Source organism: Pogona vitticeps, chromosome 12 (genome assembly GCF_051106095.1).
Source record: "Pogona vitticeps strain Pit_001003342236 chromosome 12, PviZW2.1, whole genome shotgun sequence".
In the NCBI taxonomy this organism is placed as follows: domain Eukaryota; kingdom Metazoa; phylum Chordata; class Lepidosauria; order Squamata; family Agamidae; genus Pogona; species Pogona vitticeps.
In genome coordinates, this window is record NC_135794.1 from 25,885,555 (window position 1) to 25,908,908 (window position 23,354).

At 46.9% G+C, this 23,354-nt stretch overlaps 2 protein-coding genes across 5 annotated transcripts in view; both read right to left on the reverse strand.

Moving 5' to 3' along the window:
* Positions 1–1,583: 1,583 nt before the first annotated feature.
* Positions 1,584–6,079, reverse strand: ARPP19 (cAMP regulated phosphoprotein 19). Its single transcript, XM_020790097.3, has 3 exons — positions 5,887–6,079; positions 3,982–4,104; positions 1,584–3,030 (listed from the first exon to the last, which is right to left on the reverse strand). Exons 1-3 carry the CDS (start codon positions 5,929–5,931, stop codon positions 2,860–2,862), a joined length of 339 nt encoding a protein of 112 aa, XP_020645756.1. The 5' UTR covers positions 5,932–6,079; the 3' UTR covers positions 1,584–2,859.
* A 2,556-nt stretch (positions 6,080–8,635) lies between these two features.
* ATOSA (atos homolog A) overlaps positions 8,636–23,354 on the reverse strand; it is a 28,337-nt gene continuing 13,618 nt past the window's right edge. For all 4 annotated transcript variants that reach the window (XM_020790059.3, XM_072981951.2, XM_020790058.3 and 1 more), the window contains 11 exons: positions 20,315–20,499; positions 19,513–19,715; positions 18,871–18,996; positions 16,798–18,604; positions 15,597–15,707; positions 15,048–15,127; positions 14,055–14,163; positions 13,186–13,344; positions 12,267–12,335; positions 10,579–10,778; positions 8,636–9,249 (listed from right to left, as the gene is read on the reverse strand). In XM_020790059.3, the coding sequence (XP_020645718.3) occupies positions 9,096–9,249; positions 10,579–10,778; positions 12,267–12,335; positions 13,186–13,344; positions 14,055–14,163; positions 15,048–15,127; positions 15,597–15,707; positions 16,798–18,604; positions 18,871–18,996; positions 19,513–19,715; positions 20,315–20,499 (3,203 nt within the window). In that variant the 3' untranslated portion in view covers positions 8,636–9,095. The remainder of the gene's footprint in view (positions 9,250–10,578; positions 10,779–12,266; positions 12,336–13,185; positions 13,345–14,054; positions 14,164–15,047; positions 15,128–15,596; positions 15,708–16,797; positions 18,605–18,870; positions 18,997–19,512; positions 19,716–20,314; positions 20,500–23,354) is intronic.

Consider the following 23,354-nt stretch of genomic DNA (forward strand, 5'->3'; position numbering starts at 1 on the left):
CCTGGGTTTTGTTGGCGACAGACCTGGCATTCAACAGTACCAGATTTAGAGTGGAGGGCTGGCTGATCCGGCTACCTCGATATTGGGGTTTTGTCACAGTCTCAGAACAATGAACAGCTTTCAAACATCTGTCCATCGTTCTTCTGACACGAGTAGGCAAAATTCATATGTTACACTATGTACATAAGCTTAACAGCAACCCCTTGTCAGAGTTAAGCTTAACAATGCAAGTTGGCCACCCATTCACTCTCAAAAGAGACAGTTATCTTTCTCCTTGGATCCTTAACAGAGAAGATGACCAAACTATCTTCTGTCATCAAATTTTATCGAGAGCAGCAGGTCCCCCATTAGAGCAGGATCAAGTAGCTGATGCTGGAATATAGATTCTTGTAGATCACCAGTCTACGTTCTTTTGACAGTTTCGGTTCATTGGTGGAAATGGACTAGGGCACTGTCACATCACTAATACAGAATGGTCATCTATAGTAGGGATGGAGTAGGGAGGTTCATGCAGTTCTAGATACCTTCTCCCATTTGTAAAACCAGTTCATCTTACTGTGATCTGCGGGTGGGGGGGGGGGGCACAACAACGAGGAAATACTCCAGGATCATTTTCTCTTAGGAAGTAACAGGTTTAGACCATGGTCAATTCTCACAAGATCTAGTCTTCATCATAGAAACACAAAACTAAAAACAGCCTTCTGTGCAGGGCAATTAATGTTACTCTTGCATTCTACAGTTCTAGTTTATTCTCTTCATCATATATACAAAAACAAAAGTTTAAATCCAGTTAGTCCCAAACAGAGTAGACCCGCTGGGTCCATGAGACTTTGCTAAATTAAGATTTCAATCCCACTGATTCAACAGGGCCACCTGAGCTGGGACTAGTAACTGGGTTTAGATCTCTATCAATCTGCTAAGTTTATTTAACAAATGGTGGTCTGTCTCAGTGATGGTACCCCAAAATTCAAATGCAGCAAGGAGATATCAAAGTTGTCTGTCATGATAACAGGGCTGATGCCATGACATCATGACAACAAGATAGCAAAATTAAATCTGTACAAGCACTCTTGAATAAACCTTCAGGGGACCCATACGCAGCAACAGACCCACTTTTGGTTGGGAAACAAGGCTGGCATGGAGACAGGGCAAAGTCAATGGGAGATTCCAGGCTCGGTATGGCTGAAAGCTACTTTCTGACCTGCTTAGGTCAGAGCTAGCAAACATGGGTTGTGGCATCACTCAGACCTGCTTATTAAAAGGGGCTCTGCAGAAGACGGGTTACTGTGGGGTTTTGGAGACACCTCTTGGAAACATTTAAGCCACAAAGAGAAGTTGTGCTCAAACTTTGCTTCCCTTAGACCTCAAACTTCAGGAGAACATGATCCTCACAGAGTAGGATGTCAGGCAGCAAGAAAGCCTTCCACAGGGAAGCAAAAGGCTACCAGCAAAGTGAGCTAGTTTTGATATGTCAGATGTCCAGCTGCATTTGCTATCTAGGTCAATCCCTCCAGCGTATTTTCTAACCGAATCAAAGAACTGGTGTGTTTATAATGAATAATTACAGTATCTGTACAAAAATGTAACCAATACCACCTTTATTTCCCAATGCAAAAATGTATTTTTTTAACCAACTACTCCTGAACTAAAAGATGTTTTTAACATGTCAGAGACTTTAAATAGCAGCAGAAGTTTGTCTCCAGGTTCACGTTCTAAACATCTGGCAATTCACACAAGTTTTTAAAGTACATTTTAAAATATGGTGGAAAGAAGATACAGTAGTATTGAAATATCCTATCCAGTATGATCTACAAATTGCTTACTGCACTATATTTGCCATTAAATTAATTTATCCCCCTTGAAGTGGGAACTACCTTAGGTAGACTAGCTTAGGTGTTCTGTCTTCTGAATGCTGTAGGGCATAGCTGACACACGCCAAGAAAGATGTACGAGCAAAGCTGATTCAGCAGTACTTCAAGCTCTTTTAGACCTTAAAAATATAAGCTTGTTACTTTCAGTAAGGTAGCAGAACCAGATATTAGGATTTTCAAGGGTACAGAAATATTTGTGCTTCTGATTGGCACATTTTAAAATGTAATGATAACAGATATTTGGAAAAAAATTGTGCAAAACTATCTTATTTACAGAAATGGCACAAAAGTGAACCGGGTCTACACACATGCACGCTTCATTCACTGGCAAAATGTGTTCTACACTCTAGAACCCAAAAGAATGCCAGCTTCAACAGGCAGTTGTCAAGGAGCACAAGGTTGGCAGGAATTACACCAAAAGGAGCAAATATTGCTCAAGTAAAACTCTACTGTTAAAGCTGAAGTTGGTTTAAGGCCATTCACGTTCAAGAGCAGATACACAAAGTCAGAGCCCCTCCTCCTCCTCCTTTAATACAGGCTTTACCGTCTAGCAACTCGCGGTCCAAAACCTCTAATTTACAAAACCAAAACACAACAAGGGGTTGTGGTAAATCCAGACATACGATGCTGCAATTAAGGTGAACTAAGGAAAGCAGAAAGACTAAAAACAGTGAAACTTGCCATGTCACGCTTGCTGAAACCAGTCCTACACTAGCAAATAAGTAATATATACATTTTTTTCAAGTAGATTACATTGCTCTAACGAAAGGTGTCCTTTTTAAAAAAAAAAAATCAGTGCATTCTTCTCAACTCCTCCTAGGACTACAAAACTTAATTCTTAACAGGACTCTCTTATCATAGCAGCATACGTATCACTACCTGAAAAGCGGTCAGTCAATGACTTAAGGGAAAACATAACATATGAGAAGGAACAATTAAGGAACGACTCAGGGAATGAGAAGATCCATGCATCTCTCTGCCCGTCTAGTCAGCCAGCCAGCTTGCTAGCCACCAGAGATGGTTTCCGCTGTGGAAGGTCCTGTGGAGTTGGAATGTGGTCACCTGTGACTTCAGTCTTATCAGGAGCTGCCGCCGGGAGCTGCTTGTTCTTCATCTTCGCTTTGGCCATGTTGTAATCCCCAGAATCAAAGTACTTTTGCTGCAAGACAAAGGCAGGGGAATAAACTCACTGAAAAACAAATCAAAAACTGCATTCATCAAGAATGGTATCTCTGTACAGAAAAAACCTAGGTTTCCCCAGTTTCTAAGTGTGAATGTACACGTGTACCAATGCAAAACACCTTTTACACACACACACACACACACAAAAGCAGAGCACTTGTCTTTGAATCCTTGAAGCAGTCTTCAGTCACATTAGATTACATGTTCTGAAAGAGACATGTTACTCAGCATTTTTCACTGCTCATTAGAAAAGCATGTCTACCTTTCTTTTAAAAGCATATTGCACAGGTCTGAGTAGCAGTTTTGGGTAAAAATGGATTTTTCCCAATAAATATGGTAAATAAATACATATTTAATAAATACTGGGGCCCTGGTCATCCAGAATCCTATGAGTTCAATACTGAAGGCAAAGTTGTCTATGTGTCCCCAAACACATCATCTTTAATCCATCTTCTTAATCGTGGAGCCATAAGGACCTTTAAAACTCATTAAACACAGTACTGTATGCAAAGGATTGTCAATGCTATGGAAGAGAATCCCAACAGAGAGAACTATTATCTCTGCCTGTGTCCGAGTGAAAGAGAGAATGAACTACCGTAACTGTTTACACTTTGTAGCTATGGTTTAGGGGCACAGATTTTGAACTACATGGGGGTATGCCGCCTCTAACCCTAGCATTGTTAAAGGGAGACATGTAAAGGCATGGAGCTTCTTTTATTAAAATACTGGAAACAATCTTGCCCCAAAACTTCGACCCCAAGTATGCTTTCCTTGAAACTCAACTGAAATCAACTGGCCGCTCATGCTCAGAATATAGTTTTAGGACTAAAGCACTGGCATCAAAGCAAGCCACATAGTTGTAGAAGCAAACGAAAGACCACTATAATCCAACAGAGGCCTTGATGATGGGCTAGTCACATGGACTCACTCCTTTCTGGAGGCGCTTCCTCAAGAAATCCGACCCTCCAGGCTTTTGTCCCAGATGAGGATACCTCGCTTTCAACTTGGCTTCTTCAGCTTTCTCAGGACTAATCACCTTGTCTTCCATTTCCTGAAAACACGAGGAAAGCTGATTTAAGTAAAGGAAGAACTAAGGGGCACATCTAGACCAAAGTTGCATGTTTTGCAATGCGGCCATCATACAAGCAAACAAATCCATGTCCATGTAAATAACTCCTGTTCAGTGAACTGACAGTAGGACAGCTGTTTACTTTAAAAGCAAAGGCTTTCAATTTAGTTTGGACACTTCATTCCCTAATTAGCCTCCTAAAAAAAGAGATGCAGTATTATAAAGAAACCCAAAATCCAGAAAAGGACAAAACATTTTCTGGGACCAACTAAAATGCCAGACAAGTGTGCAAGGTCCCAAATCCTCCAAAATTATTTAGCAAACTTAATGATATCAAAAAGTGGGGGCAGTTGGAGGGAAGGGCGATCCTCCTGCATTGCAGGTTGATCTATAGTACATCTATGTATGTCTGGGGACCAGCAGCTGAGAGGGAGAAAGTGACATTTTATGCACTTTCCTTTTTTGCTGAGATTTTGCTTTGGGAGGTATCGCCTCTCTGTTCAACAGGCTAACAAAATAGAACCCTATGTGTTGCAGGAACACTGTCTTTGCTGTGCTGTGGGTGGATTTTGAAAGTACCCCACTATGGCCAAGCAACTGGGCCACCAGGACAGCCTTCCTGGCACAACAACAGGTTTGGTAAACTACCACAAGAAAAATGTCCAAAAACCCATACTGTGTGTTGTCTCTTTACGGATGTGTGTGTGTGTGGGGGAGAGAACAGCGCCCAAAAGGCACAGACCTGTGTGGAAGCCTGCAGCACCCCTGGGCAAGCCATTTCAAAAGAACAGAGAAGGCTTGATCTGAAGGGCCCCCTCCTGGGCACCTCACCCCTGAGTGGGAAAGGGGGAGAAAAGGCTCAGGGTGGCAGGTGTCACTCATCACCTGGCGGGACTAGTGCCAAACGCCAAGGCTTGCTTCTCCATACTGGAAACAGGGGCTCTCTCGGTGTACATACACAGGGGCTGGTTTCAATCCTGACCCACCGACTGCTCTTTATGAATCCGGCAGGCGCCCCGTAGATCTGGGGTGTGCGTTAACTGCATGGGGGGGGCAGTTGCGTCAGGCGGAGCTGTCAGCAAGACCAGCAGAAGGGGCGGCTTTCCCAGGCCGCTCTTCTGCCAAGCGGGGGGGGGCTCCCTTCCTCCCTCCCTCCTTAATCCAACAAGGTTAAGGCCCGAGGAGAGCCTGCGGGGAAAAGCAAGGCGGCCCAACGCCGGACGAAGCACCCCTGGCAAGCCCCCCCCCGCCCGGCGCCCCTCCCTCGGAGACCGGGGGAGGGAGGACGATGACGTCACGTGCATCCCCCCCGCAGGCCAGGCGGCGCTGGGAAGGCTCCACGGGCGGGGAAGGCAGGGCGGCCTGCACACTCTCTCCCCCCCCCCCCGCCAAAGGGCACGGAGGCGAGGCGGGCTGGCCGAGCGGGGGAACGGAAAGGCGGCTTCCGGGCTTCTCCGGCCTGGAGGCCGCGCAGGGAGGAAGAGGCGGCAGAAATGAAGGCCGCACCGGACGCCGGGAAGGAGCAGGAGCCCCGCCGCCTCCCCGCTCCGGGCCCGGGGGGGGTGGAGAAGGGAAGGGGGCCCCGCCTGCCCTCCCACCCTCTCCGCAGGGGGACCCCCCGGGCCAGCGGCCGAGCGCCTCCCCCGCCAGGCTCCTCCTGAGGGACCCGCCGCCCCGCCAGGCCAAAGTCCCCTCAGCCGAGGCAACCGCGGCGGCGGCGGCGGCGGCCCCCTTTCCCTCCCTGCGCCCCGCCGGGCTTCTCACCTTCTGCTCCTCGGCCGAAGCGGGCTCCGGGGTCTCCGCAGACATGGCTCCCCCTCAACCGCGGCAGCCGCCCCGCCGGCAGAAAGCCCTCCCGCCCCAAAAGGAGGAGGAGGAGAAACAGCTCTTCTTCTTCTTCTTCTGCCGCCACCAGCGCGCACAAGATGGCCGCTGGGGTGCAAATGACGAGGACGGCGCGCCAGCAGGCCCAAACTTCCTCTGCCTCAGCAACTCGTTTGGCCGAAGAGCGAACGAAAGGAGGCGGGCCCAGGGCGAGGCGCAAATACCCAGCTCTCGCGCGAGATCTCGTCCTCGGCGCGTCATCTTCTCGTTCTTTGGAGGGGGCGGGGCCCGAGCCCCCCTTCTGGCATTCTGGGAATTGAAGTTCTCGGGGACATGACCAGTTGGTTCGACTTCCGGCTGTCCAGCCTGTGGCCCGTCGCGTGCCGTTCTGTACAAAGGCGGCTTGTTTCGGAGTAAGCTCCGCTGGATACAGGGGGGACTAATTCGGAGTCATGCTTCCCTCCTCCTTTTGCCACTTTAAGGAGCAGCCCTCTTGCACAGCGGGCTGATATAAACTCCTTAAGAGGAACGCCACCGCTTTCTTTTTTTTCACACGGCTTCAGAAAAAGTAATTACCGTTACAGTATTATAATTTTAGAACGGCAGAGCCGGAAAAGACCCTTTGGATCGCTGAGCCCAGACAATGTCAGGGAGGCTTAGTGGGGATTCAAACCTCTGACTCTGCAGCCAGAGGCCAAAACCACTGAGCTCTGCGTGTACTGTACTGGTGGTGGTGGTGCTGTTTAGTCGTTAAGTCGTGTCCGACTCTTCGTGGCCCCTTTATGGACCAGAGCACGCCAGGCCCTCCTGTCTTCCACTGCCTCCCAGAGTTGGGTCAAATTTTTGTTAGTCACTCCAGTGACATTGTCCAACCATCTCGTCCTCTGTCGTCCCCTTCTCCTCTTGCCGTCACACTTTCCTGAGGGTGTATATTGAGGGTGGCGTAAAGACCACTTTTCAAAATATTCACTTAGTATGCAGCATCCTTTTTTTTTTTTAATGGCAAGAACTGTACTCCCTGAAATTTATTATTGTCCTTGGTGCAAGAAAGCCATGCAATAATGAAAGGACATACTTTTGAAACATAGGATGCAGTGCAACCCCACCCACGTACGGAAGAGCAGGTGTGTGAATGAGATATATGATTTCTGGGTGGCCAAGTTGCTTCCAACTTACGGTGACCCTAACAGGATTTTTAAAGTATGCAAGATGTCCAAGGAGTGGGTCTCCATTGCCAACACACGCCCCATAGGTTTCCACAGCCAAGTGGGGATTTGAGCCCAGTCAGACCTTCTATCCATCATACCACAATGACTGCCAAATGGAACATATGTAAAACTCCAATGTGTCGGTTTGATGTCCAGGGCTAGGAGATCCACGGATTGAGAAGCTTCCTGTGAAAAACTGGACCTTTTTCTTTCTTTTTTTTCTTTATTTGTTTGTGTTTTGTTTTGTTTTCAGTGAGATGTTTTGGGGAAATTGCAAAACAGATTATGGGCATCTTCGCCACCAATCTCAGCTATTGCTATTGAACACATCCCACTGGGAAACAAGAGTCCAATTATATCAGAAGCTACACAATCCTCAGCATTCACAATAACCTGCCATTCTGTCACCTAAAAATGTTTGGAATTGTTTGTTCGTGGCTGAGCTCTCCAAGTGGTTGATGGCTGCTCTGCAATTCAAACCCAGAGTACGTTCATGCCCTGCTAAACCATGTTCTGTTCTGCGTTACAATGTCAAAGTTATCAACCACTACCAAAAGCATCTGAGTAAGAGTTTTCAGAGAAAACCACCTGGGGCATTGGGGATCAAAGGCAACTCCGTGGGCCTACTCTGTACACAGGAAGGAACCTATCTAATGCTATGGCTCCCAAAATAGGTCAAGACCCTGCCGTCCAGGTTACGCAAGACAGAAGCGAAAAATAACATCTTGGTCTCTGCTGGCCTTTTCTTGACTCTAAAGCCCTGCCTGATCCTTCAAGCCAGGCTGTCTTGTGCTTTGTTTGTTTCTGTGCCTTTAATGTTTAGCCTTGTTTATTGCCATGAGTCAAAGAACGCAAGTGCTGTCATTGCGAAGAGGCGCCTTCTTCCCTTAGGAAGACTAATCAACGCAGGCTTGGTGGATTCCTTAACTCTTATTGCAAGATGCAACCAAAATTCTGACTTTCCATATGGCCTCCAAGTGGCCAAAATGGGAACAAAGGAACAAATGAAAATCTGCTTGAGACCACACAGATCATCTCGAAATAAAACCAGGATTCGCATGATGCTGTTTTCACTTATATTTCAGATATAAATACTACTTTGTTTTCACAGTACATCCTTTTAAAAAAAACACAGTCTGAGAAAGTCCAGTACGGGACAATAGGAATTATGGAAAATTTTGATACGGGTTAGCAGAAAGCAATAGGCTTTGAGGAGAGGCCTTTTAAGGGGAAAGGGCTGGTTATGAATTGGGATGGGGAGCTGAATGAATAGTCCAATCGTTTTGCAGTGTGGTTTCATGCGTCGTCATGGGACCTCTGGGGGGAAAGCAATGAACAGTGGGAGAGGAAAATGCACCCACCCATCGATCCTGCTTCTGCATGCTTGCATAGTATGATGATGAGGACGCAGTGGAAGTGCAGGATTCCATCCTTGTTTTAAGCAGCATAAGTATCACTTAAAAACACATCACACAACAAAGTAAAGACTTCTGTATATATTTCAGATTTCAGTATTAATGTCAAAAATACGTAGTATGATTTTACATAGGATTTGTGCTACATTAGAACAGTAAAGACAAACGTCACTTAAGAAACATTAAATATTAAATAACCCAAAAATAAAATAAGGTGTAAACACTAAACTAATTCAGGAATCTGCTATTGCAACACATCCAACAAAGTGGTTTAAAACCAGTATAAAAAGATGAGGACGAAGGGTGTCCCACCCAGCTCGGAATACACAAAGCTCACGCCAGAGGCTTCCTCAAGGACTGGTCCAAGAGGCTCGGGGAGTCTTGGCTGCCCCTCCACCCCCGGTTAAGACTCACCACCTCACTTTCTTCATGATTTGACTTCCTCTACATCATGTAGGTCACGCCAGCTGTTCACCTGAAACAGGGATCTGGTAATGGAGCAAATACTTTTCATGGTTGTGTCTTCCTAACATCGAGGGGAGAACTGAGGGTTCATCGGAGACTCAGTGTAAGATTTGAGTTCATACGCAGCGCCACTGTCCACTTCCATGGACTTCCGGGAGAACAAGAGCCTGACGTCTCTGTAGAGGTAGATCTTTCCAGACTTGGAACTCTGGAACCTAAGAGAGGAACGAATGCAAGTCAACATGATGGCAACTGAAGCGCTGCTGCGTCTCGCGAGCCCCACAGAAAGGCCGAGGTTTCTACAAGAAATTTCTTTCTGACCTGAACAGCAGCCAGGATCATCCTGGTGTTCACGTCTGGTTTGGCAAACGTGCCGCTGCTAATTGCAGCTAATTGGCACGGTGCTAGGGTGCATCTTGGCTGCATGCTTGGTCTTATGCCTGACTGTGCTACCGAGATGTGCCTTGCTGCTTTGTCAATTCACTGCACATCGTCTTACGCAAACACCAATGGGATTCCGGCCAAGCAGCCGTTGTGCTCGTTCCAAAGGAAGCCAGCCTCCTTTTCTCTTTATCCTTAAATGACCTCTCTGTCTGAAGCCTAGAGACTTTGGCATTTCAACTTCTTTGAAGCAACAAGAATGGATGGAAAACAATTGATTGCAGTTATTAATTACTTCTTGATGTCAAGGTAAATTATTGGGCTGGAACCTGAATACTTACATTATGGAAAGGTAAGCTTATGTGTTCCTGACACGCCACACCCATCTCCCTCCGCCCAGCCTTCCGCCACCCATGGAGAAGCAGAGTGGATCTCTTGAAGGAAAGGAACCGCAGATGGATCTGTTCCACCGAGAGTTGCCAAGAAAAGGTTTCAACAGGCCTCAGTCAAATTTGTGCATCAGCTTACTTGAAAATGCTATAGAAGCTGGTTGGTTTCTCTTTGTTACACAGAGAATGGTGGACTCCACACCAGCATCACCCTCTCGGGTGTGGCATACACAAATCATATGCCAGGGTGCAAAAGTGCCCGGCCAAAACATAGCAGAGTTCTGATGAACACACAAAACCAGGAGCATGAAAAGCAGCACCGGCACATTGACCCTTGGGTTTTAAAAGGCTGCTTTTGTGGAAAGGATCCCTGTCTGTCAAGTTTCAGCACCAGGCAAATGTTTTTGCTGACCACCTCTTGCTAAGGGGATTTCACAATGGAAGTGCTGACATAACTTTAATGAGGACCTTCTAAACAGAGGCTGCCACAAAGCCATTTACAGCTGCATGGCTTCATTCGTTCTAGAGAGACCCTGTACAGTTTCCACCACTCGACTTGAGTCCCTGCTTTCAAGTCTCTTGTGAGGGGAGGGCAAAATCCAAAGGATGGGAACCGGCTGAAATTTCCATCATCTGGTATTAGGACCCCTTGCCTTTTTCCAGAAGATTTTGTGGCCTTGATGGAAAAGGAGGACATTCGTTTCTTTCTCTCTTTTAAAAAGAAGAAATAGCCCTGCCTGCCAAGTCCTCCTGTGACTCATTCTGCGGCCTCACCTCAGGTGAATGAGGTAGCGTAGCAATCTTTCTTCTGGATGTCGAGCATTTTCTTTGCGGATGTTCCTCTTTGTTTCTCGCCTCACGGGGACAGAAAAAGTCCTTTGCCGCAGGAATGTTTGATGATTGGCTGGCATCTCTCGTAAGTCGTATATCACCACAAACATCTTCACCACAGTCTTGTTAGGATTAAATAAGGTCTGAAAGGAGCAAGCAAGCGTGTCAGAAGGACACCCATCTATTGAGCACCTGCACGGAATAGCCTCAGCCCAACCTGATCTCAGCAGAGGTGGAAAATCCACTCTCGCACAACTGAACTGGATTGCCTTGTTGCACAAACAGCTGCACAAGGGGTCACTGCAAGTGGCTGTGCAACACGTACACAACCGGACACACAACTGCCTGCACAACCACTGGAACAAAACCCATCAGATTCCACTTTCTCACCTACTTGAAATACCTGCTGTTGCTTAGCTGAAGAGATCCTGTGCTAGTGTAGGACGGTATTGGGATATAGGCTGACCTGAAAGGGTTGGGCCCCCCCCCCCCACCTTTGCTGAATGAAAACTTCCATCCAGGGGCAGCTGCTCTTAGCAGAATGAAAAGGGAGATGATTTTGATCTGCTGCCTTTTCCTCCTCCCACGTTTCCCACATTGTTCTTGAAAAGCTCCCCCCCCCAGTTCTGGATCAAGTGATTGGCAAGAGGTCTCTTCCTGTTCTATTGACGAAAGCCTTACGTGAACCCAAGAGCCCCCGCCCCCACTGATGGTGGGGCCCCACTGGCAACATCCCCAGTAAAATAACTGCCACACAGACCGGTGGCCTCTGAGCACCACCTCTCTGGCTTGAACCAAGCTTTCTGCATTAAGGAATGAAGATTTATTGCCATGAATCTGCACTACAAGCTATACAACCATGTCAAGGGGGAGGGGGGAGAGAAAGAGCCTGGATTTACTGTTTCAGCTTTGAAAAACATACTGCATTTTGAAAACCAACAAGTAACTCTTGTAAAATAATAAGATTAAAAAGTAGTAATGTCCATGTGTGGCAAATCACAAACAAGTACCAGAGGCAAGATGTAAACATCACTAATTGTTTAGCAGTTAATGTAACTCTAAGCATCTTTTGCATAGCCATAGCAGATTACTGGCTGGTTACATTCTTTCCGCTGTGAGCAGAAATGCCCAAGCAGGATGCTCTATCTAAGCTATACCTAAGAACTCGGAGAAGCCCATCGACCCAAACAAATCCTTGTGAAGGACCGGGAGTGGGGGACGGACTCTGACTCCTGGTGAGAGCCTCTAGAGATACAAGAGCCCCACTCCCTTTGGTGGGATGAAAGCAGTGGCAAAGGGGCATGGTTAGCACCCTCCTCTCATCATGCAGGCTTTCCGCCCACGTTCAGAAGGACGGAACGGGGCTCAAGTCCAAAGAGGGAGGCTTCCGTGGCTAAAATGCTCGAGGAGGCCAAGAGTGGAACTCAGAAAGGTGAGAACTGAAAAACGGAGGTGAGAAGAATGGGAACACCTTCCTGAGGACTGGCAAAACTTGGCATCAGATCCTTTAGGGTTTTTAAAGTTTAAGTGGGCAACTAATGGATTTCCTGTTAGCCCTAGAGAACTGACCTCGTGGCCTTCAGAAGCAAATGCTTAGCTGTTAATGTAAAGGGAGGGCACAGACTACATACCACTTGTATTGTTCCTGAAGGAGGCACCCGGTAACCCCTTTTGCCAAGGGACTCTAAAGCAATCACACCCTAGGTGCAGGGAAAGGAAAGAAAAAAACCCAAGGTTACCAGCAAGCACCTAAATGCCAAGTCTTTGAATATTGACGTCCTTAATGCCTAAAGTTCTACACAATAGGCACTTAAAAAAAAAAAGACTTTTCACACACAGTTGACATAGGCAGCATGTCAAGTAAGTATAAAGTAGCTGAGGCCGATGCCGTTTTAGTCTCCTCCTCCTCCTCCTCCTCCTCCTCCTCCTCCTCCTCCTCCTCCTCTTCCACAGTGTCCTCCAGAAGCATCTTTGTAGTGGATCACATGCATCTTACAGTTTGCACTTAGAGCAGATGATTAGGCGCCAGGTCTAGTAGCCAAGGGCCCGATCCTTGGTGATGAGAGGAAAGACAAAGACAGCCACAAGAATGGGCTCCACCCACAAGGGGGTGAGCAGAACATCTGCACTGCAGCCGGAAGGAGCGTTTGCCTGGCATAATCCGGTCCCCCGTTTCACAGTGTTAACAGTGGGGGGGGGGGGTTGGCCAAGAGAGGAGGGGAAGGTACATCACAGTCACCAAACTCACTACAAAGGGACAACTTCGTAAGTCATATGACGGGGGTCAAGATGTTTGCTAGTAACATTTTTTTTAAAATGCTAGTAACATTTTAGCTCAGCAGTTTAAAGGCGTTTGGTTGCAGAGCCAGAGGCTGGGAGTTCAATCCCCCACTGAGCCTCCTTGGTGGGGCTGGACTGGATGACCCTCTGGGCCCTTTCCAGCTCTGTAGTTCTAAGTTCTTTGGGTGAAAGGGCTGCATCACCCATAAAGTCCACACACCACACAGTCCCAGAGAACTAAAGAGAACAAAAGGATGCCGAGAAACGTACCATGTAGGGAGAGGGTGCGTTGTCGTCAGAGACACTGTAGAAGGAGACCTCGACTGGAAGAGTCATGTGTGTTGGGCAGAAGACGCCACTTGCTCCCACTTCAGCCGTGAAGCCAGCTACGATGCCCAAGGGATCTAAGCGGTAGTTCAGTACAGACTCCTGGATGGAAAGAAGATCAGAAAACACTCCACTTTAAAAAGCCACCATACACTGGGCCTGAAAAAGCTACCTCGGATGAGAGCAGGCCCACCTAGGCCAGCGACGCCTGCTCTGACCGGCAGCAGCACCTCACATACATCTTCAGGCAGCTCTCTTCCCCCCCACCCCACCCCCACCCCCACCCCTTTGATTCTTTTTGTGGGAAAAGCCCTGGGTCTGAATCTAGAATGTCCCGCATGGACAGGAAGTTTTCCACCCCTCAGTCACAGCCCCACTGAGCAAAGGTTGTCTTAAGCACGTGGACTAAAAGCACACCTACCAGAGATGAAATTGCAAAGATAGACCCTTTAAACTAATTGAAGTCAATGAGTCCCTAATTAAATATAAATGCACTTTTAAAAAATGCATTTATTTTAAGACTGCCTTCCAGGACATGTTGTATTCTTCAGGCAAGGTACAAGTTGAAAAAACAATATATGATCAAAAATTCATGTATTAAATGGGCACAAAAAATCAAACCAGAGAAAAGAATCGTCAGCAAATGAAGAGGTTAGATTAGCAAAACAATATAATTCCACCTTGTACCATTCTTGGCAGCTGCAACTGGTAGAAGCTGGCTCCGAAAGCCGGGCCCTGAAGGAAGCACGCCAGGCGGGAGGATTAGCACATCGGTTTGGTGGGGCAGGGGATTTCGCGAACAGGCACATTACCTCAAAGTTTCCAAGAAGGCTAAGACTTGTTACAGGTGGAGCGCTGCAACTCAAGAGCGGTCTCTCCTGGATATCTGGTTCCTGCTCTCCATTTATACATCTTTGTGGACTAGAGTAAATCACAGCAAGAACTCAGAGTGAAGACCGCCCTCCTCCACAGCTCCATGCATACAAGTTTTTTGAACTAATGACGGAGTCTTTGAACTACTTCTGCTTCAAGGTTAAAGAAATCTATAGAACTTCAGGGCTTCTCTCTCAAAAACAATCCCCTCAATGCACACTTGCTATAGAATAGATTTGGAAAAAATGACAGTGCAACCGCGGGGATGGTCCCACGGTTTGGCATTCCACAGAAGGTCCAGGTACCCTTTGGCTGTGCAAACAAGGGGGAAAACATCTGCCTGAACCTGCTTTGTCTCCCTGAGAAGAGACAATTCACCCAGACGGCATCATTAAATCTGGGCTCTGGGGTATTTGTCATCAACAAATTAAAAGGATTCTGGGAGAATAAATTCCCATGTAAATGGTGTAGGGCTCAGTGTTTTCAAACTTCGCATGCCTACCTAGGAATGTAAGGAAGCTGTTTGAGGTGGGGCTGTCAGCTGGTTAGAGAAATATTAGTCAACTGAGCAACTAAAACTAATGTAATTGATTATTTTTCAAGAAAAATTGTTCTGATGTGCTGCACTTATGTTTTGCAACAGGTGGTGCCTATAAAGGAACCTCTCCTCCTCAGCTCTTCTGCAGGAAGGAAGACCAATTTCAAGGAAGCGGGCACTGCCTGCAGTTTTTATCACTTTTTCGAAAAGACTTTCCCTATCAGGAATATTCTGAGTTTATTTAAGCTGATTTAAAGTTAATGAAAGGTTGCAATTCTAATTACAACATGCATAAACTGAGCCTGCTGGTGCCTTTTTCTAAACTTTTATGTAGGATTATCTTTTCTCAAAAAACTTTAAAGAATATCTTTTCTTAGAAGATTTTAAAGAATACCTTTTAGAGGACAAACATTTCAGGTGCAATAGTGATGTATCTAAATCAAAGCATCCTGATCGTGTTTTCCTTTCAGGAACCTCAAAAAGAAGAGAGGTGGGAGAAGAAGCGAGAGAGATAAAATTAGTTTAGATCACAGGTAGTAAGGAATTTTTGAGACAAACGGCTACAGAAACCTTGTTTTTGACAAGTGCATTTTGTTTGTAAATATTTTAGTTGGTAAAATTCCATAGAAAGTGTAAAAACAAAAAAAGCCAAAATGTCTGCAGCGCCGCTCATCTAATATTTATTTATTTATTTATTTACTTGCATGCATTATGTATACTTTGTCCAATAGCCAGTCTTTGAACAGTTTCCCCTTAAATGTAGAATTAGATCATAGAATTAAGACGTATAAATAAAAATCTAAAAACAGTATGAAACTAACAAGAGTGAATAACGTTTAGAGAAAGAACCTGAAAAGCACAAAATACCAGTATGCTTTTCAAAGCCTGAGCAAATAAAAGGGAGAAACTATAAAAGGGCTGGGCCTACAAAAGAGCAACTTACAGGACTAGAGAGCAGAGGCAATCCAGTTCGAGGATGGAAAGCTTTTGTTGAAGTCGCATCAAAATGGTGCAAGTTGTTTCTGTGCCACGTAGGTTTCAGCGGTAGCAATCTCTGTGCACACAGAAGGAGAAAAATCAGCTATAAATAAGAAACCTATTTAGGCTAAAGTCAGTTATTCTGAATATTTTAGAACACGTCTACCTATGTGATTTCTCATGCCGCATGCTTCACTCTAAATGTCAAAACATGTCACAAAATCTGGCTGCAGGGTCCAGGTTGGGCCCCCTGTTGCTCCCCAGGGGCTGGAGCCACAAAGGGGAGGCCATGGCAGCCAGCAGCCGGTATCGGCAGAACCCACACCAAGGACAATTCTCCTTGTAGATAGAGCTTCAGTATGTTACTTTAAATCCACCACTTGTTTCAAAAGGCTAAATTGTCAACATGCATACTTACTACCCACAAGTGCATAGAAGCCCCCCATCTATTATGAAGCGTGGCTCTTTGGGTAATCCATGCAACATTGAGGAATGGGATACCCCCATTTTAAAGCAATGCAGTGTTGCAGATTAGCGGATAAGCTTTCAGAGGAAACCACAGCGGGAGCCTCCGGAGTATGTCCAGTACTTTCTATGGCCAAAGGTAGTCAGACCGGTAAGTGGCAACTAGAGAGGGCCCATGGAATCAATGGAACATCTAAAGAAGAAGACCCACCAAATCTCCACCAATTCAACAGGCCTCCTCTAGCTGTGACTGACTAGGCTAAGCAACAGGATTTCAGCCTCTGTGTACCATTAGCAAAAGGCGTACACCATCTGCGGGGATAAAACTTTGCATGTAAGGGGCGCAGCATCAAGAAGATTTTGATGGAAATGCAGCAAAGGGATAAGGGTTTCCGCCGGCCCATTAAAGAGGTAAGCTGTTGTCGCCACACCCACTGCGACCGAAAGAGAGGTAGGCAAACACGCGCGTCTCTCTCGCATGGATCAGATCCAGGCTGACCGCTGGGCATCCGCCCCTCCAAGCAGACAGCGCTGAAGCTGCAGCTGCAGCACCCCTCTTTCCTCTGCCCCACCTAGGAAGAACCTATTGCCCCACAAGATGCTGTTTTACTGACGGCCACAGCAACACAGCAGTTGTTCCTATGAGATAGGTAGGGAAGTGACCCACAACAGCACACGGGAGGGTTCAAAGCAACACTCACAGTTGTCTCGGCATTCCTTTGTTCAAACGAGGCCCCTCGACCATCTTCGTGAGACTTCTTCTGAGAACGTTTCTGTCCTTCGTAATCCGAGGGATCTTCATTCTCATCGTTGGCATTTTTTACCTTATGTTGTTTATTTCTGCATTTGAAACTTTCAAGGTCTTTGTGTAAACAGTTTTCAATACTAGCGAGTTGAGAGTTTTGTTCACAAGCATTTGGTTGCTTTGAGTCTGTCCTCGAGCCGTTGGGCTCACCTTTGTGCAAACCGTCCGGCACCTGTGTTACCGTCACTTTCACACGTTCAAGTATTTGGGGCTGATCCAACTGTGGATTGCTCAAGCAGTCCGAGGCGCTGCTCCGAAGCTTCTCTGTGGAGATCGGGTCATCCCTAGCTTTCAAAGGGGAACAAGGCTTGGCAACACTTTTCTTTGCCACTTGAGGTTTATGGGAACAATTCAAAATTAGAGATTCCAATTTATCTGCTAATTCTGGCTTATACCCTTCCTTGCTACATGATTGGTTCAAGCAAGTCAAAGGACCTTTAGTTCTATGGGTCGGTGACTGCTGAAATGGGTTTGGGACCACTTCATTGGACTCTGCTAGAAGCAGCTTCCTCCTGACTTGAGAGGTGGGGGAGACCTTCAATTCAGCATCACATCTGAACGGACTCAAGGGGGTGGCTGGGGTTTTCCTTTTTGCCTTCTGGCTGTCCTCCGATAAAGTTGATCCGGAGAAGGACTCCGAAGGGACCTCTCTGCATTTTTTCAGCAGGTTGTCTCCTACGCTGGGACTGTGGAAAGCCTTTGGATTGACTGGACTAACTTCATGGACATTAAACACAGGATGGGCAGCAGGTGCCACCGGCGGATCACAGTGAATCAGATGTTGTGCTATCCTGGCTATGACCTCCTGCCGCTCTTGAAGCAGAGAGCTTATGAGAGGGTTGGTTTCCTCTCTGGTGTGACGGGACCACTGGTTCACCAGAACATAGGAATCGGATAACGGTGCTTCTGGTATCTTGGGGGCTTTTCTGACGCTGCTGCTTTCTGATGAAGTTGGTTCTGAATTAGGGGTAAAAGGAGAGGACCATTCCCTTCCCTTCTGGGGCAAGCTTTCTTCCTCGTACGTGCTGCGTAAAACCTTTGAGTTCAATAAACCGGTTTCCCCCGTAGTGAACGGCCGTCCCGTGACTGGCGATGTTGCTGGATCACAGTGAATCAGGTGCTGAGCAATCCGTGCGATTACTTCATGGCGCTCCTGCAGTAAAGAGCCTATCAGAGGAACAGATTCTCCAAATGCCGGGCGAGAACAATAGCCGTTATGAACGCTGGAGTCAGCCAAGCAAAAAGACTTCCCCGTTCTCTCTGGCGGTTCTTCTGGTGGCTTTCTAGAATCAGCAGCAGGGGTGCCGGACTGACCTTTAGGCTCTGGCGACCCAGAGTCGGACAACAGCCGGGCCGAGGGGTAAAGCTTCCGGTTCCTGGCAGGTGCCGTAAATTCACCGCCCGTTTGTGCCCCTTCAGCCCACCTCAACCTGCCACAAGCACGAGGCGAGACGGGCACGCTGCCCAGCTCTGTCTTGAGGGCACCCCAGCGCTGAGGAACGGTGCTATCTTCCACCTTCTTTCCATAAAAGCCAAGGTTGGTGTGGATACTGCAGGTCAGAACAGGGTAAGTGGATTGTCTCGGCAAAGACTGGACACTGACTTTCAAGGCCACGTGATGGGAAATGTTTGGGACTGGGAAAAAATGCTCTGTTGGTGGCTGAGAGAAGGTCCACTGCAGATCCACATGTGCAGCACTCACTCTGAAAAGAAAAGGGGAAAAACAAAACAAGGAATAAAGGCATACAAGAGCTTCTATGTAGATCCAGCTGTTCAGAGACACTGTTCAATACAGCAGCTTCCCTGAGTTCTCAAATACAGCTGTATTCTCCAGCAGCAGCAACAACCCAATTGGTTGGCTAAAATTATTATTATTCACAAAAATGTGTTTTCTACTGAATGAGGTCATGCAGAATGTCATAATCAGAAAAGCTATTTAAAGCTTCTTCTCTTTCTGCTTGAGACTTACCGGTAGAGAATATTACGAGGGACGGCTCCATGGGAGACACTCAGCCAAGCACTTAGCTGAGAAAAGAACACAAAAGAACGGACAGCCAACAAGAGGGTCTTCTCTTCGATAAATCGATCACCACTTCTAAAAGCACACCAAAGAGAAAGGCGTAAAGTTGGCGGAAATAATGACACATAAAAGACAACAAAACAGTCATTTATCTCGGATATAATTATCTAGGAAGTTGAGAAAAACATCTCACATGGGAGTACAACTCAATGTGCCAGGACAGCAGGCTTACCAAAAAATACTATAAAACAAGCAAAACCAAGGGCGCCATGAAATATTTTCATCAGACATACTAAAGGTTAAATCCAAATTTACAACTGGAGTAGATTAATTGAAAAAAGTCAATACTGATGTAAATCCCATTGATTTCAATGGGTACACTGTGGACAGAACTAAAACTGGATGTACTTATAAACCTTAAGGAAAAACTAGGCATATACCTTTGATAAATACTAAATAAAGATTATGTTCAATCAAACCGAGACGAACCCAAAAAGACTCAGATCTATGTATCACTGCGTTATGTATGCAGCAACCACCAAGCGTCCAGCCTCAACCCTAGACCCACCCACCCCCCATATACAAACTTACTGTCGTGGAACTGGCTCCAGAAGCCACCTTTCCAGTAACAGCGCGTCTTGCTTGATGGCTGGATCCTTCAAGTCACTCCCTTCTGTGGTGGGCCCTTCGTCACTATAGCAACAGTCTGGAAGCAGCATCACTTCGATCATGATAGGGATATTATTCTTCCACAGCAATGAAACCTCAGACCTTGTGCGCTTTGCTTGACGACACTTGAATCAAAGAACCAGACGACACAAGACCAGAATTAAAGTCAGCCTCTTGTGTACAAGCCAACCTCTGGTTGTACTCTGGTACCCTTAGCTACCAATAAGTGCAAACAAAAACTCGCACGGAGTGAGTTCTAAGGCCCTTTACAAGCCCATGGAAATCCCACTGAAGGGTTACCAGGCAGAGTTTGGGTTAAACATTGATTTTTCTGGTATTCTACAGGGCTACAGGAAAGTTGAAGAACAAAATCTACTAGTGTCACATCAAAGGTTTCAGCTTCGAAAGCTTCAATCAAGAGTCGTCTTCAGGTTTTAAATCTTTAGTCAAGAGTTCTCCTCAAGTTTTCATCTTCCCATCAACCAATACGTACCTAGAAGTCCCACCAGTCCTTCAGAGCGAGCATCTTTCTACTTCACCATTCTGCTTTAAAGGTAACAGAAATCATTTCATGCTCTCAGTTCACAGGTACTGAAAGCATTTAAGAAGCAGCCTAAAAATGCTGACATTTAATGCCAGTGTTTGCAACGTAATTTACTGAACGCAGCCCTTTAGACAAGAGAACAGCGAACAAGGACGACGAGCACCTCGGATCATCCCGTACCTGGGCCGCTTTGTCACTGCACTCATGCTTGGTCGTTGGCGGCTGGCTTGACTGTGTCGGAGGGCAGTGGAATCCCTCTGTCCTGCCCTTGACGGAATACTCCGGTGTTCGCCCTTCCGTAATCAGCAAGGCCAAGTTGACGAGGAACTCCTCCGCTTCATATTCAAAGTACTCCTCTAAAGTGTCTAACACGGGAGGCAAGGGCCACAGTCAGCCAAAAGCGAACAACAGACACAACAACCCAACAGACATTGCATTTTGACAAAGGTGCCCCTTTAAACCCTTTTAATGAATGCAGGACACCGCTTGCATCCTCTCCCAATAATGCTTGCCGCCTTCAGAAAATGCTTTCTCAATGCCAGGGCCAAGCAATGTTACAGCCCTTGACAGGCTGTGGTTCCCACAAATGACTGCTTCCACAAAACACTGTCTATCTAGAGACAGCGTGGCTCTGTGGCAAGCCCAGCCCTACTGGTAGGCAGCTGGAGATGGTGGCCTCAGGGAATGGGCACGGGCGCTTAAGAATGGGCAACAATCTGTTATTTATTTAGTTGCTGAATTTTTATTGCCCGGGACAGAGAGACAAAGATGTTTGTGGGATTTTCTGACTCGTGTGCCACAACAGCTGGTGAGATGTAGGGTGCAAGACACTTTATTTTGGTTAAGTCGGGAAGAGGGTGGCCAAGATGCCTTCGGTTGCTGCATAAGCTCTGGGAAGACATACCGCTTTCCCTCGGAATGCATTCCACCCTCAACCCAGGCCTTCCTCTCCATATGGGATACTTTCAAATGCAAGATACTCTGACCCACAGCGTTACCCTGGAAAGGAGAAACTGGTTCTTCTACCTCCCAGATGGGAAGGGATGTTCTAGGATTATGAGGTTCCAAAACGGAGTTACCATTCCCTGCTGGAACACTTTGCTAGCTATGTTTGGAAGCTAAAGAGTTGGTTATTCAGAATCATGCCTTCCTGCTCTTCATTGCGATTTTGAGCAGGACTAGAAGACAACCATCTGGAATATCCCCGGGTAAGAAGAAAGTGAACCCTCTCGGGAAGTGACTTTTGTCTCAGTTCCAAAGGACTGGCAACCTCATCGGGCACCAAACTTCTAACAAGGGGACACCTCTGGTGCAAAGCAAGGTTCGGCAAGGAAAGGACACAGCATTCATTGTGCCAGTGCACGTCCAGTTCAAACTAGTAGAAGGAATTAAAATTCAGCAGCTCCCAGCTGATCAAGCGGCAGCTGGCAGCCCTCTTCATAAATTACAGTGAGATACTTGATTCCAGCAGATGCAGAATGCAACCAATTCCCTTGTTTCAAGTTTTTATCATACAACCCTCCCATTGTGAAACGCTGCGGACCTCATTTGCATTCTCCTTCCCTGGCACTGTGGGGCCAAGTGTTTTTGTAATGATTACAACACTTTTCAATTGTAAGTTTATAATTCGCAATGGTTAATAACAGAAAGGTGTGCATTCATTTACACCCCCACCCCCACCATGTTAACAGGACCTCCGAAACTGTATCTCTAAGGTGGCAGGAAAAAGGCAGCAGGTAATCTTGACAAGGAGGCTCCCCCAGGGAGAGGACCCTCCCGGTATCCAGCCCCCGGAATCCCCTTGCCCACAGCACCCTCTGGAACCGTAAGAAGGAAGGAAGCGCTAGCTCGCCAGGGTATAACTTCGGTATGAAAATACTGTACTGAAATCAGAGTCTTAAAACGCCAGTGGTGCATGAAGGTGCCTCAGAGATCAATCCTGCTGCAAGAACTTTGAACCTCGCTCGTCATCCTAGGGTTGAGGACGCAATGAACTGCTCTGCCTGCTGTGGGGGGAAGGCAGGAAACCTTTTGCCACAGTTCTGCTGCTGCCACGGCTATGTATGCAAGAAGCCAGAATCCACAAGTGACAACACTCGTATTAGGACCAACGTGAAGTCCACTAAAGCATGGAAGCCTTCCGATTCTTTAGAACTCTTCATCAGTCTAGGTGACACAAAGAATTTGGGCTGGGGGGGGGGAAAGGAACAGAGAAGAAAGAGGTCCACCTACCGGCATGCGTTTCATACACCACAGAAAACTGCACCAGCCCTTGCGATGCAAAGGTCCTATTTTAGCGGTGGGCAGGCATGTGGCGGGGGATTGTGAGGAGGGCGCCTCAGCCTTGTTTTCTGTTCAAAGCTATCTTAACCACGTCCGCCCGAGTGCCAACTAGCTCACGGGTGTGCCTCTCTGTACTTTCCCATCCAGGCCACAGACGGAGGTCAGGCTCCTGCGCAAATCCAGGAAGAGCCTGTTGAAGGACATACCTGGCTGCTGTGCTTCCCCAATAACTGTCCTGGCAAAGCCGCCTTCTCTCGCTCAGGGAAGGGCAGCCCCATCCTGGACCCTCGCCCCGTGGGGGAAAGCCGCAGGCTCTGAAGTCAACAGGTGGGAGGAAGGCCCTGGATTCAACCCGCAGCACCTTCAGAGAGAGGACTCAGAAGGAATCCTGCCTGAAGCTGTGAAAAGCATCATTCAGTCAGAATCAACCACGCGGGCTTAGAGGCACAGAGGGTCTGACTCAATAGGAGCCTGCTTCTTAGCTACAGTGTTATTGCAACTATAAATAGGAGTAATTTACAAGGAACACACCCTCTGTGTGGTACTTTTGCAATGAGTGGTTAAGGCCAAAAGCATAAAAAAGCACAAAACTCTCTTAAAGACAAAGCAAAGGAAAGCAAATATAGTAGTGCACTTGGAAAAACTTGCTTTAGAACACAGAGATTATGAAAGTGTAGAATTGTCATAAAGTTTGTCCTGTTTACATCTGCAGACGTTGTCCAGAGATTTGCCATGAGCTCTGTGGCACAACAGAGTGAAAACACAAGATGTACTCATGGGGCAACCACCAGATGTTACTAGATCAGCAGACGGTGGAGAAGGAGAAAGCGAAGAACTGGCAGGTTCCCGCTCCAACGTCCCTTTCCCGTTCACTGCTCTGTGGATGAAGGGGCGTCCCCACAGTTCAAAACCACGTTCCTATGGCCGCTGGGCTTTT

Excerpts from the sequence above, each read along its gene's own strand:
- ARPP19 (XM_020790097.3), bottom strand. The coding sequence starts at position 5,931 with ATGTCTGCGGAGACCCCGGAGCCCGCTTCGGCCGAGGAGCAGAAG. Across the intron at positions 4,105-5,886 it reads CTTCGGCCGAGGAGCAGAAG|GAAATGGAAGACAAGGTGAT; the intron begins GTGAGAAGCCCG and ends TCGTGTTTTCAG. Across the intron at positions 3,031-3,981 it reads GGAAGCGCCTCCAGAAAGGA|CAAAAGTACTTTGATTCTGG; the intron begins GTGAGTCCATGT and ends TTTGTCTTGCAG.